Genomic DNA, 13,829 nt, shown 5'->3' with positions numbered 1-13,829 from the left:
TTCCTCCCGGGCGCCTTCCTCCCCTGGGCTGTTCCGGATGAGACGCCTCCCTCCCTCCGCCCCTCTGATCCTCTTATCAGCGAGTAAGCGGCCAAGATGGATGTTGTAAACCAGGTAAGGCTTTTGGAGGAAAATCATCTTTTTCATTAATGTGTTGCTCGGTCGCTGAGGTTCATTTATTTTAGCTCGTTTTCTTTCACCGTGCGCTCAAATGAAGATGCTGTTTTTTCTCATAGATCCGCCGGCCTTTAGGTTTTAACGCACCGCTTTCGATGCACTGGAGTCGAAATTGTAAATCATGCATTTATCTAAAAAAAAAAAAAAAAAAAAAATCGCGGCGGGGTAAAGACGCGACAGAGCGCGATGTTAATTGGACAATCTTTCCACCACTGATGCTGCAGTCGAGGTGATGGAGCGGCCCGCTGACAGTCCGAAAAATGTGTAGGATGTCCAGAGATTGCTGCAGCAATGACATTTAGCAAAGGAAGGAGAGGATGTAGCCTGTTATCTCCAGGGATTCGGCTAATTGATTAAGACACGCTCACGTCTCAATTGGCCCGCTGTTGCTAAGATAACAAAGAGCAATGTGATTAATTTCCGAGGCCCTCCGTGTTTTCAGATAGCCGCAGTAGGCCCGACACAGAGGAGGACGGGCTCCCGCATCCCCGTGGCCGCAGCTCTCACATAGCTGGTTTGTGACAAAGCCAACAACATTTTCCCGACAAATGAGCCGACGTCGGGCTGTCAGACGCTCTCAAACGTGCGATTGTGTCGGTTCATGCGTCATCTGTCTAACATGGATGTTGGGCATCCGTAGCGCCGGCTGTGTGGAGAAACAACGAGCCCCACAGCCCGAGACAAAACCCATCACTACTGCTTTTTCCAGCGCGGCCATTTATTGATGCACACAGGGACACACCGCCTTCTTTGCGGTGTCGCATTCACCTGCGCACAGACGCTTCCTCCGCCTGCCAAATCCGGCCAATTAGAAAAAGATTGCGCGAGATTTTCCTCGCAAATGAATAAAGACTGCTGTGAAATGTGCAGCAGAGAAAACACCACTTAATCAGCTTTGTCTAATTGTAATGCTGGCAGGAGCTTTCCTCCCTCTCACACACACACGCGCGCGCACACACAATATCAAAATGCCTGGTCTATAGTTGTATAGCATCTCAGCATCTGTGACAGGTGAGTCACGGTCCTCCTGGGCAAATATTTGCCATATCACAAACACCTGCAGGTGCCAGCAGTGGAGCCGGCCTGTGGGCTATGAGGCTGAGGTAATTAGGTTTATGTTTTTAAGCAGCAGCATCACATCATCATGGTCCCTGCTCTGCTGAGAGAGGCTGGATTCACACAGATCAGGAGTCAGTGTGAAAATATTTTTAAAAAATCTCTAATTTCTCATTTTTTCTTTTGACAGTTGGTGGCCCAAGGGCAGTTCACGGTAATCAAACAACCTCTGGGATTTATAAAAATTCTACAATGGGTGAGTGCTCTACTTTACATGTATACTGGTGCCTGATGTGTGAATATTCTCCATTTCAATAAAACAAATCACAGAATAAAATCTAATTATGGATAAAACACTTTGGAACTTGTATCGTTTGCAATAAATCATGTTACCGTGTCTCTTACTGACAGATTTGTGACCTTCTGTCACACAGAGGTCATAAAGCTGCATGGGGCTTAATAATGGATGTGACTCTACACTCTCAGAAAACACAGTCCACAGTCGGGCCGACTCTCATGAGAGGCTTTTTTTTCTTGGCTGCAGAAACATTACAGTAGCTCCACCTCAGGTCTGCTCTCTTATACGTGTTCAAATAAGGGCTGAGGTTGATACTGAGGAGCCTCTTGTATCCTGATGCTGACGCTGCCCCAGCAGGCCTGAGCAGGAAACACCGGCAGGATGTGTTACGTCATCACTGTAGTAGCACTGTGTCAGTCCACAGAGGCATATCATGACAATTTGTCAAATCCCTCTCAGAGGACATGACCTCTGCATATATTTGTGCAGTTTATTATCTCTGTCTCATGTGCTCGGCCTCCTCCGCCAGATGATGGAGCCAGAAAACTACTCGGATTAGTTTATATATGAAGAGAGCAGCATAAATAGACTTCACTTCATTTGCCTTTTTGGTTTATTTTTGGGGGAATATCATTGAAGAGGGTCCCCTCATGATGTTGTACCCGGCCCATAAGTCCGAAATTTTAGATTTTCACTAATAAATTCATCCAGTTAGAGTTGAAACAATTATGTGGTTAATCATTTAGCAACTACAGCTAATATTTTACTGATTAGATTAGTCATTGGGTTCCCCTCCTCCATTGCGAGAATTCACTGCTTTTCTTTGTCTTATTTGATCATACACTGATTATTTGGGGGTTCATCAACTTTAGCACAGCGTGATGGCCATTTTTCACTGTTATCTGACATTTTGTACCCCGTAGGACTCATCGATCAAACAAGAAAAACAATGGGCAGATTAATGGATCATGAAAATTAACTGTTACTTGCAGGCAGTCCCATTCATGATCTCTCCAGGAGCGACTGGAGAAGTTTTTGGAAGATCAGACATTGAGGATATTGTCCTACAGTCTCAGATATCCTCACATAACTTCCTCTATCAGCAGCAGCATTGTGCTCACACTGACAAGGCTGCAGGGTTAAACAGTGGTGCCTCTCTACAGCACCACAGTGGTGGGAATAGTGCTACTAATTACCCATGCACACCCTGCAGCTCAGTGAGGCCCTCTAGAATGTGCCTTATGTTAAACCCTGATGTGATGTTATGAACTGGTTCTGGCTGGTTCGGGTCTGTGGCTCCGGTTACAGCGGCCCGTTAGCATCATCAGTATAGTTACCAAAAGCATTTCTAGAAATGCGAATTGTAATTGATTGGCAGAAAAACGGTCGGCAACTATTTTGATGATTGATTCATAGTTTAGTGATTTCATTTCAAGCAAAAAATGATCAAAATGTTTCTTGTTCTAGCTTCTTAAATGTGAGGATGTGAAGCTTTTTTCCTAGTAAATTCAATTTGTTTGGGTTTTTGATTAATGCTCCAACTAACCAAGCTATCTGAGGAGGTCACCTTGGACTCATAAAGGCCTTTTTTCTCAATTTTACGACATTTTTCTTGCCTTATTTTATTAGACAAATCAGTTAATACTTCATCATCGGTAACTGGCATATTACATAAACCTTAGTTGCAGCACAGATCCTTTTTGCTGTCTTCCTGGTAACCCATCATTAAATATATGCATGCTATCTAATTATATATACATTTTGGCGGCCAGATGAGGAGTAAACGGTGGAGGGGGTGCCCCTCCGGCACACGGGTCCCATAATTATTAGCTCCACCCCTGATCGTCTGTATGAGAACACACTTAACACAAGCCAGATGAAAACGTGCGTGCCAAAGCATCTCTGACAGAGTCCCACGCTGTAATGGGCTCTGCAGATATGCTAGAGAACAGCCAGAGGAGTGAGTGTGCTGCATGACTCTGTAGTCCTTCCCTGGAGCTGTGTGAGTGTGCCAGCACCTCATCACTGCCTCCCTGGGTCACAGCGAGCACAACCACCAATCAGGAGCGCCGCTGAGGAGGCCAGGGCCCATGAATCATCTGTCAGAGGGCCTGCGTGCCTCAGCGTTAGACTAGAGGAGGGGCTGCTGGAGCTTCTGCTTTTTCTGGATTAATATGGGCATGCACAAGCAGCAACACAGTGTTTTTAGGAGGGTGGAGACAGGCAGAGATGAAAAATATGCCTCTGTTTTGTAGAATCAAACCTTTTTTGGCTTCTTGTTAATGTGGCCAGTGTGCTTTCGCAGAAAGTACTTGCACAAAGCAGCATTTGTCATATCCATGTGCTGAATTTGAATTAGATGCAAGTAAGTTGGAATGGATGAGCAGAATATGTGGGCTGAGGGTGTTGAATATTTAAAAATCTTGCCCACATTTGATGATGAAAATAATTAGCGAAAGCTTGTGAGCACCGTTTCTGCTACGTGAGCAAGATTTAAAGCTACATGTGTGACTCATGTAGCTTTAGCCCACCACCCCACCCCACCCTCGCTCTCTCTCCCTGTCTCTGGGGAATAGTGCTGACAAAGCCTAGATTTGATGGATGTTGTAAGACATTGAGTTCCCAAATAAAGCTGATGTGGAGCCCAGCAGCAAAGAACGCAAACAGCCTCCTGCATCTCCCGCCGCAGAAACGGCACGGCTGTGTGGAATTTCATTTGCATTCAGATTTCGCTTTCTGACTCATTCCCAGCAAATAGAAAAAGGCTGTTTGTGAGAACGTGAAGCGAGAGCCTTGTCCGCTTTGGTGTAGTCCCTAATTCGCAATAAAAGCTGTTGATTTTGCCGTAGCTCAGAGGCTTTTGCTGTTCAGACACTGGTGACTCTCTGTGGTCATTACTCCAGGGCCTCTGGTGGCAGCTTTCACAACTAGTGTTTATTTCTGCACTCTTGTGCTCTCGGCTATGTGTCGGCATGTAAGGAGCTGCTAACCCTCCCTCTAGTCGCATATGAGCCAGAGAATCATTCAATAATTCTGATATGAAAAAGTCAAATTTGAAAGTATTGAATATCATCACAAAATATTGACTGGAGCAAGATTGGCCAGGCCTACTGTGTATATCAGCTGACAGAAGCTCATTTCAGATATAGCAATATTATATCAGGATCAGTATCTGCTTCCAATATCCAGAAACGCTCAGGCTCTGCAGTCTGTAGTTTTATTGCCGTGTGGATCAGTATCTGTGTGTGTCAGTGTGAGAAAAGCCAAAGCAGACAAATCATTTGTGTCTGAGTGTGTGTGATTGTGGATCTTCTCAGCACAGAAGAGCTGACAGCCATCCAGCATACCAGGAGGGGCAGAGACCAGCCTCTGCCTCCTCACTGTGAGATGCTGCCAACAGTGTTACCATGGCACCTAACACCCAGCGTGCCTCCATTTCTGGTCCTCCTCCATCACTCCTCCCTCTGCTCATCTATCACCATAAAAGTACAACTCTTTAATTGTGGTATGGCGCCTCACATTTAGATTCATCTCCCTGGTCTACTTGGACTACTGTTCCAGTCCAGAGTGAAATATCTCAAGAGCTATTGGGATGGACGGGCACAACATTTTGTTCACGGTTCCCAGAATATGAGTCCTATTGACTGTGATGATCACCTGACCTTTCCTCTACTTGACCTTTGTAGTTCTGAGTGAAATATATCAACAACTATTAGATGGATTGTCATGAAATTAGGTTCCCACGTTCATGTCCTCCTCAGGATGGTTTGCAATAGCTTTGGTGATTCCTTAACTTTAAACCTATTAACCCATACAGCGTCAACAGCCTTCATACACACGTAGACTTTTCACACCTAGCCCAAACATGACACTGACACGCAATCCTCCAATGGACCGCAGAGTCCGTTACTCGGCAACACCATCTCAAAATTTCAAATTATCCAATACTACAAAACAGCTTCAGTGTGTAGTGCTAGTTAGCAAATGGTATGCTAACATGCTAAGCTACGATGGTTGTAGACATTCTACCTTCGGCATAACACCAGCATGTTAGCATGACTGTGCACGGCTGTACACTCTTTGTCTTGTTACTGATATTTGAATTGCAATGAAATACACAGACCTAACAGCACAGAGGAAGATGTCTGTGTTTTAGACCTGTTTTACAACAGACTCTGTGTTTTGTTATGATAAAGTAATAATGTCCAAATACACTTTTCCATCTGAAAGTGAGACTATTCAAGACTGTACTCACAGTTGATATATTGATATATTGATTGATATATTGACATGAACCTACGTGTAGACATGCTGCTCCATTAATTGATTTCTCATGTCAGTGTGATCCAGATCCTTTGACTCATAGCAATGTGTCACTTCAGGATGACTCAGTTGAAGCAGCAGTGTGGGTTGTTGCTGAGATTAACTGGAGAAGTCAGCTCTTGTTAGCTTGTTTGCAATTTCCCTGAAATGTCAGTGCAGAAGAGGAAGAAAGCGAGGCCTAAAGTACAGCCGGGGCACAAAGTGTTATTGACCTCCATATTGATCTCTGTCATGAAATCTGGACGACTTACCGTCTCAGAGGGATAATGAAAGAAGGATATGAACACTGGGACCTCCAAAACCTCTGAGCAGGCTTAAAAATAAAAACACTTGTGCCATGAGGAAGTTATACTAAACAGAATGAGATGGAGGACATCTCATCATTTAGGATGAAATACAACACACCTTTGGATTTTTAGTTTTTTCTGCGTCTAAAAATCCATAAATTAAATCAATCAATCAGTCAATTGTGCTGACACTGCAGTAGCGATACGCTACACATGTATTGATTGATTGATTGCACAGTTGCTGCAGCATTACATCCAATTATTACTCTGCTCTGATCTGCTCTACTCACATTTTCAGGCCTTCTCTTATAATCTCAGATTTTGTATTTGCTGAAACTGCATCCCTCCAAAGGCTGACTGTCCTGAATGTGGCATCAGGAATTATACGTGAATGGACAGCGTCCAAGGTGCATTTAGAGTGGCATTTCCTGGTTCAGACACAAAATTGCAATGAAGCTCAAATATTATATAATAAGATTTACAAGATCAGTGCCCATAGGCCCAAATAAGATTGTAATAATAATGTAGAAATTCTTTTTGTTTTAGTTTTGAGCTCTGCTGCAGATGACAAATGGCTTTTTTTGTCTTGAAATTTGTAATAATCTATTGTTTATCAGCAGTCCCCTCTCCCCTCTCTCACACACTAACGCTGCCACTGTCATCACATCTACACTCATTTGCATGGTTATTAAAACCTGTTAATTTACCAACACCAGGAAGGGGAAAAGTGTGTGAAATGCTGGGAAAGAACACTAGAAAATAAAGCAGAGCCTGCAGAGAACAGAGAGGGATGAGTAAAGCGATCACAATGAGGCTCGCTTCAGGCGGCCGGTGTGTTCAAATCCAACAAACGAGCCTCCGACTCACATTATCTAAAAGATTACTGTAAATAGTTTAGTGTGTTGATGCCTGCAGCGAGTAGACAGTACTACAAGAGTTAAGAAGGAAGTGACATGCCTTTGTGTGTGTGTGTGTGTGTGTGTGTGCGCGCACATACGAGCTCACGTGTGTTTGTGTGTGTTGTGACTGGCTTTGCAGTAGCTTGTAGTTGAGTATTTGGTGACAGATGGCAGAGCACCTCAGTCAGATTAATTGTTGGATTTGCCATCCAATCGGATCTGGCCCGCAGCGTAGGGAGGGTGTGGTAAAAATAGTCTAATCTTTTGTGTGTGCGAGAGAGAGCGTGAGATTATCTCCACGCATGTCTGTTTGCGCCATTTACATGACTGTAAGCTGGAGCTGTGCAACAAGGCTGAGCTTGCACCTGAAGTAACAAAAATACTGTTGTACTATATATACCATAAATAAAAATACTATAAAAACAACGACAGAAAAGCCTCATAAACCAAAGTCTCCTCACTAAACCTACAATAAAATCAAAAATCAAAATGATGCCTTCTGTCATTATGGCCCTAGAATTATAAGAATAACATATATAGTATAATATAAATATAAATGATAATAAGAATAACAAGAATGTCTATCTTTTGGCTATTTATTTTAATTTATTTAATTTTTTCAGACATGTACTGGCATTACTTCGTATGAAATGTGAAAAACAATTGCAGTGGTAACCATGGCAACAGGTGCAGCCCTTCCCGTGCATCCTGACGATAACGCTGCATTGATTTGCACTCTGTGTGCATTTCTCAGCAACAGTGTGCTTGAGATGTTGTAGGTGGAGAGAGTCTGCAGCTTTCGCCTGTTTTATATTTGTTAAAAGGAGAATTTGTATCTTCTGTATTTTGTCTATGAGATGCCAAAAGTCACAGATGAGTTGTTAAATCTTTTCCTTCCTCTTTCTCCCACAGATCTTTGCAATCTTCGCCTTCTCGACATGCGGCAGTTACTCCGGCATGTTCAAGATGAGCGTGGAGTGTAAAAACCGGTCGGAGAGTGATCTAGGCATAGAAGTAGAATTTGAATATCCATTCAGGTACGCATCCTGTCATTTACAAGTTACTGTCACCACTGTAGAAGAAATTAAAAAAGAAATACAGCTGTAACTTACAAACTTACAAACTGTGAAACCACATTCAGCACACTTTATGTATGTGATAGCACAAGTAAGATCACATTTTGAAAGGAGCTTTGATACAATTCAGTTATATAATCACATAAAGTGTGTATTATTATTTATAGTATATAAAAAACATAAATTATATATATAATATATACATTTGTTTAGTAAGTTTTGTGTTTTAGTCAGTTTAGTTTTGCAAGCAAAAACAGGCCAATTTTTCCATTTTTTTGCAATCATTAGCTTAGTTATGAAGCTCATTAGCCAATATTAGAGTGAATAGTATAATAGAACATTTTCCAGATCAAGTGTCTTTGGTTTAAGATGTAGTTCAACGTTCTTCTTGTCAAGAGTTAAATGAGAAGATTGACTCTCATGTCTGTAGGCTGAATATGGAGCCACAGCAGGTAGGCGATTAGCTTAGCTTAGCATAAAGGCTGGAAACAGGTGGAAACTGCTAGCCTGGCTCCATTGAACAGGTTTTCAGTAAAAGTCTGTCAAAGAGGAAAAAACAATAAGAGCAGCTTCATATTTAACTGGCAGACATCAGAGTGGTATCGATTTGTAGATTTCCAAAGATTCCCCTTTAAATATATGAAAACTGTAAAAATCTGACATAAATTTGTTTTTTTTTGTTTTTTCTTTGTTCTTCATCCCTCACTCTCTCTCTGTGTTCTTGTGCTCAGGCTCCATCAGGTTTACTTTGATGCTCCCACCTGTAAGGGAGGGAACCCCGAACGTCTATTCCTGATCGGGGACTACTCCTCCTCAGCTGAGTTCTTTGTCACCATCGCTGTCTTTTCCTTCCTCTACTCGATGGCAGCCCTCTCTGTATACTGCTTCATACTGGAGAAGTACCGTGAAAACAACAAGGGGCCCCAGATCGTGAGTTTGTCCTCCAGCTGGTTACAGTTACTATGTAGTTGCTGCTGTTTGTAGAAAAAGTGATCACGCTGCCTTGTTGATCCCCAGGACTTTGTTGTGACAGCGGTGTTTGCCTTCATGTGGCTGGTGTCCTCATGCGCTTGGGCTAAAGGCCTGTCAGATGTGAAAACAGCCACCGATCCAGAGGAGGTCATCACTCTCATCTCAGCCTGTGACGAACAAGAGAATCGCTGCCGTGAGGTCTATGACCCTAAGGTCTCCGGCCTCAACACCTCTGTGGTTGGTTCCAGGTTCTTCATACTGAACAATAAAGAGTTGCTCTGAAACCAGAAACAGTAAATTTCTAGATCACACACATCTCTTAACACCCCTCTGCTCTACAGGCTTTTGGCTTCATCAACCTGATTCTGTGGATAGGAAACCTGTGGTTTGTATTCAAGGAGACCGGCTGGTTGGCTGCCTTCTCTGGAACATATGTCCCATCACAGGAAAAGCAGCCCGCCCCCGATTCCTTTGGCCAGGCAGGCTATGGTCAGCAGGACCCCTACGCTGGCTCCCAGGGAGGCTACCAGCCAGAGTACGGCCAACAGGGAGGCTTCAATGAGGACGGAGGTTACAGCCAGGGCTACGACCAGCAGCCCACCTCCTACTCCAATCAAATGTGAGCCTGCCCAGCCCAACCACAGCCGAAGGATGGTGAGTGCAAACATATAGACTAGGTTTCAATAGATGACATTATTGTATGCCTTTGAGCTAGTGATCCAATCTAACTTGTATTTTTAAACACACCTGAAGTGTTAATTGTGTAATGGTGGTTTGTTATTAACATTACTGTCGATATTTTAGTCGAATAGGTGTCTTTTCCTTGCTATTTCTTAGGCACATGATCAGAAAGTATGGGCATGGTTCTACCTCTATGCAGATGACACGCAATTGTGTATTTTCAAAAACCTGATATCTTTCACCAATTCTCTTTTCGCTCCTTTGAATTACATTAACTCTGCTAACTTCCCAAAGTCTAGCTACTGATTTCGGACAAAGAAACCAGCCTGAACCTTCATACTATGAATGGGCTGCTCCAATCTCAGTTGCACATTTTCATGTTGTATTTAAAGCACATGTTACAAATAAGACTCTCAGCAACAGAAGCATTAGCTATTTGCTCAGCTGCTTCAGGAGAGGTTCAGAGGTTTTCAGGTCACTGCTCACATGCCTGTATGCACACTAAAAGAGATACTGAGATCCCTTTCTAATATGACTCCAGTACCAGAGATCTTAAGTGGTCCAACTTCGGCATCTTTTTTTTGATACAAAACATTTCTGTCACTAGCCCTGGAAACAGTGCCTGTGGAAACACGGAGAGGGTCCTGTGCACTAAAATGACTTCAACATTTGAAGATACTCAGTTAATTTGTCTAACTCACACTGCTGAAGCCTCATATTTGCATCAGCTGAAGTTAAAGAGGCCATAATTGATATTTCTATAGCAATATATCAAAGGACAGTGTGACAGTGTGAAAATGGTCACGTTAGGAGTGAAAGCACCCTGAAAAGGTGAAAATATTTCAGTTGTAACAACTTTTCTGTCTGTGGATTTTAAGCCCCACTCCAGTGCACTGGAATCATGTTTCGATCTCTTAATGGCAAGTGGAGACAGGATGAACAACCACAGCCACTAGTAACTCTTTAAACGGGCACATGGGTATTGTTTCAATGTAGACTTGAAAAATTTGAACATTTCCTTTAAAAACAACTCATATTTACATTTTCCCAACAAGCAATGGTTGTGCATTGACCAACATGTCTAGGTTCAGCAGTGAAGGTGAAAGGAGCACGCCTCTGTTGTGTGATAAGGAGGTCGGGATAAGCAGATGGAGTACAAAACATCTGAGTTACAAAGCAGTCTGTGGTGTTTTACTGGTCTGCACTTGCAGAGAAACAAGTACAACCCTGATTCCAAAACAGTTGGGACGTTGTGTATATAAATAAAACTGGCTAATCCTTTTTGACATACATTCAACTGAAAACAGCACAAAGACAATATATTTTATGTTTGACCTCATCTGCTTCATTAATTTTTGTAAATATCTGCTTATTCTGAATTTGATGCAGCAACACGTTTCAATCAAGTTAGGACAGGAGCAACAAAAGGCTGGGAAAGATGTGGAATGCTCCAAAAACACCTGTTTGGAACATTCCACAGGTAAACAGGTTCACTGACAATTAGGGTTAGGGTAATCGTGGGTAATGGGGTAAATTCTGTTTTTATTTATGATTCACACAGCGTTCCGACTTTTTCACAATCAGGGTTGAAAGATTAAAAACCAGTTTTTCAGGGGTTTTCAATCTGAGCTTGCTCTGTATGTTACACTATGGTTCATTGACACATATTACCTAAAAGCATATATGCTGCCATTGTAATATTCTGGCATGACTATGGTTAGTTAACATTTACTGAACATTGTCAGAGCAGAGTCGCCACCAGCAGCTTCTAAGTGTCGGTATTTCATCTCCCGTGTTTGTTGAGCCAAAGCTCTGTTTATATGTTCAATATGTGATCATATGTGTGCCGTTTGTTTAATATTTTCCCCCCTCTGTCTCTCTCCTCTCTGCCTCTTTCCTCAGGGTGACCTTGTGATTTTGGAGGGTGGCTCTCGACCACCACCTGCATTTCCACACTCCTCTGTTTGTCTGTTTGTGTATCTGTGAGTTGACAGGCGGAGGGAGGGAGACATGGAGGGCAGAAACTGGTGGAGCCTTGGGAAGGGAGTGCGACTGGGGAGCAGGATGTGGGAGAAAAATGGGGGAGGGGGGGAATGGGGTCTTTGCTGTAACATGATGTTTATTCTCGTGATGTATTTAACTGTAGAAGACAACAGAGGATTGTCTGTTTGGTAATACGAGAAAAACTTGAATACAAATACCAAAACATTCGTTGACGAATATTTAAGAGAAATCTTGTAATGGAAAAGACATTTATGAAAAAAAAAATTGTAGTTATATTTAACTTGGGAGAATGTATTTGTCTGTGCTGTGTAAATATCAACATGCTGATATATAAGATTAAATGTACACAGTTGAATAATTGTGCACTCCATATAAGTTGTTATACAACAAATGTTGAGCACAGAGTTATTCAATTGCATTTACTTTGGTTCTGTTTAGGAGCTCACATAGTTTAGCCTTCGCCCTTCAATCCCCTTCAATTATTCACACCACAATAATGTTTTTATGTATTCATCTCAGAACCTACGAACATCTGGGTTTTTTTTTTTTTTTATTTTCTCATTATGTTTTTTTTTTTTTTTTCATTTAATCAGCATTACAGATGGGATTTAAGAAACGGGGTAAAGCTGCTGAAAATGTCATGGCAAATATCGAAAGAAGAAAATTGTCAATATATAGAAAAAAATGAGCAGAGAAAGAGTAATGTTTAGTCATAGCAGTAAATAGATGATAGCAGTGGGGTTTAAGTAGGTTGTTTGAACTTAATTTATGTTTTTATATATATTTTTCCATCAAATATTGCTGTCGAGCAAGGATGAACTCTTGTGATACGAAGAATATTTTAAATCCTGACATATAAAATCAAAAATTGCATAGGGTTAAGAAAATTAGTGAGCATGGTAGCATGTCATACTTGCCGTGCTGTTTCAGAAACTCTTGTAGTGTGCTCTCAGTGCGAAAATTGTGAAATTGGGGCAGTGAACAACCGTTTTAGCAGCGTGTATTTGTTTATTTGTTGGATTTATGTAACGGCATCAAAAAATGTTGTCAATGAACCTCGTCCTGTTTTGATCGCCTTTTGTGTGGTCCAGAAAGTTGCAAGACAGAGTCATATAGTTTTTTAACTGGTGTTTCTATCACACTGTAATCAGTGACGTACATACTCACACTAACCTGAACTGTAGGGAAATGAGAATAAAGAATATTACACTTTAAAGACCTCGGTTATGCCATAGTGAACACATATTTATGAAGCCGTCTGAACAGTATGTCTCCATATATACTTCTCCTGCATCCTCAATCCTTCTTTAGCTCTTCTCTCTCTGAAGGCAAGCAAATTTACTGCATGCATCCTTATATCCTAAAGCATCCCAGAACATACTAGAGAAGCTGAGGCTCAAGGCTGCAGGAAAGTTGGACTACACACTAATGCCGTCATGTTTGGTCCATTGTAGTGGTTACTGCACAGCACATACAGCAGCTCTGCTATATTCTACTCAAAGCACAAAGTACGTGCTGCAATAATTACTTCTTTCCACATACAAAATACCCCCGTCCTACTGCCAGTCCTCTGTTTGGATATACAAGATCGTGTTTGCCAAATGGTAAGAGATGTGTGTTGATTGGTAGTTTTTGCTTCCACAGTCGTCATCAGGATGAGTAGTTTTCCATCTCCAGAATATCGATCCATTGCACAGCGTTGGATTCACTCATTTTTTCTAAATCAGGGTTCTTTGATTCAGGTGGTGTAGAAGCACCTGGCTTTCTCTCTTCCTCTAGTCTCCCCTGACACCTTTGTTTCTTTCTCTCTTTCACTGTAGCTCTTATAAATATGCTGAAATGAAATATACTCTGTTGTTAGTGGTGAATGATGTCTTGTTGTACTCTGCGCCTTTGGATAGTGCTGTGTTTATTGTGTATGATGTATTCATATTAGTATTTATGATAATGATAAGTCAGAGAAAAAAATCCAAGACTCTCCAGAATTCTGCTGTATTCTTATTATATGGGATCCATGTGAAACAAAATGAAATAAACTTGAAATTATTCTGTTGAA

At 41.8% G+C, this 13,829-nt stretch overlaps 1 protein-coding gene across 1 annotated transcript; it reads left to right on the top strand.

The window, feature by feature from the left end:
* The first annotated feature begins 20 nt into the window (after positions 1-20).
* sypb (synaptophysin b) lies at positions 21-13,829 on the top strand. The gene is made up of 7 exons (XM_070968897.1): positions 21-114; positions 1,424-1,489; positions 7,953-8,077; positions 8,848-9,046; positions 9,134-9,325; positions 9,430-9,742; positions 11,672-13,829. Exons 1-6 carry the CDS (start codon positions 97-99, stop codon positions 9,709-9,711), a joined length of 882 nt encoding a protein of 293 aa, XP_070824998.1. The 5' UTR covers positions 21-96; the 3' UTR covers positions 9,712-9,742; positions 11,672-13,829.

Source organism: Chaetodon trifascialis, chromosome 8 (assembly GCF_039877785.1).
Source record: "Chaetodon trifascialis isolate fChaTrf1 chromosome 8, fChaTrf1.hap1, whole genome shotgun sequence".
NCBI lineage: Eukaryota > Metazoa > Chordata > Actinopteri > Chaetodontiformes > Chaetodontidae > Chaetodon > Chaetodon trifascialis.
This window is presented reverse-complemented; position numbering and strand designations above follow the sequence as displayed.

Bases quoted from the DNA above. Each gene is read 5' to 3' on its own strand.
- sypb (XM_070968897.1), top strand. The intron at 1,490-7,952 runs GTGAGTGCTCTA...TTTCTCCCACAG, and splicing joins TTATAAAAATTCTACAATGG to ATCTTTGCAATCTTCGCCTT. The intron at 8,078-8,847 runs GTACGCATCCTG...TCTTGTGCTCAG, and splicing joins GAATTTGAATATCCATTCAG to GCTCCATCAGGTTTACTTTG.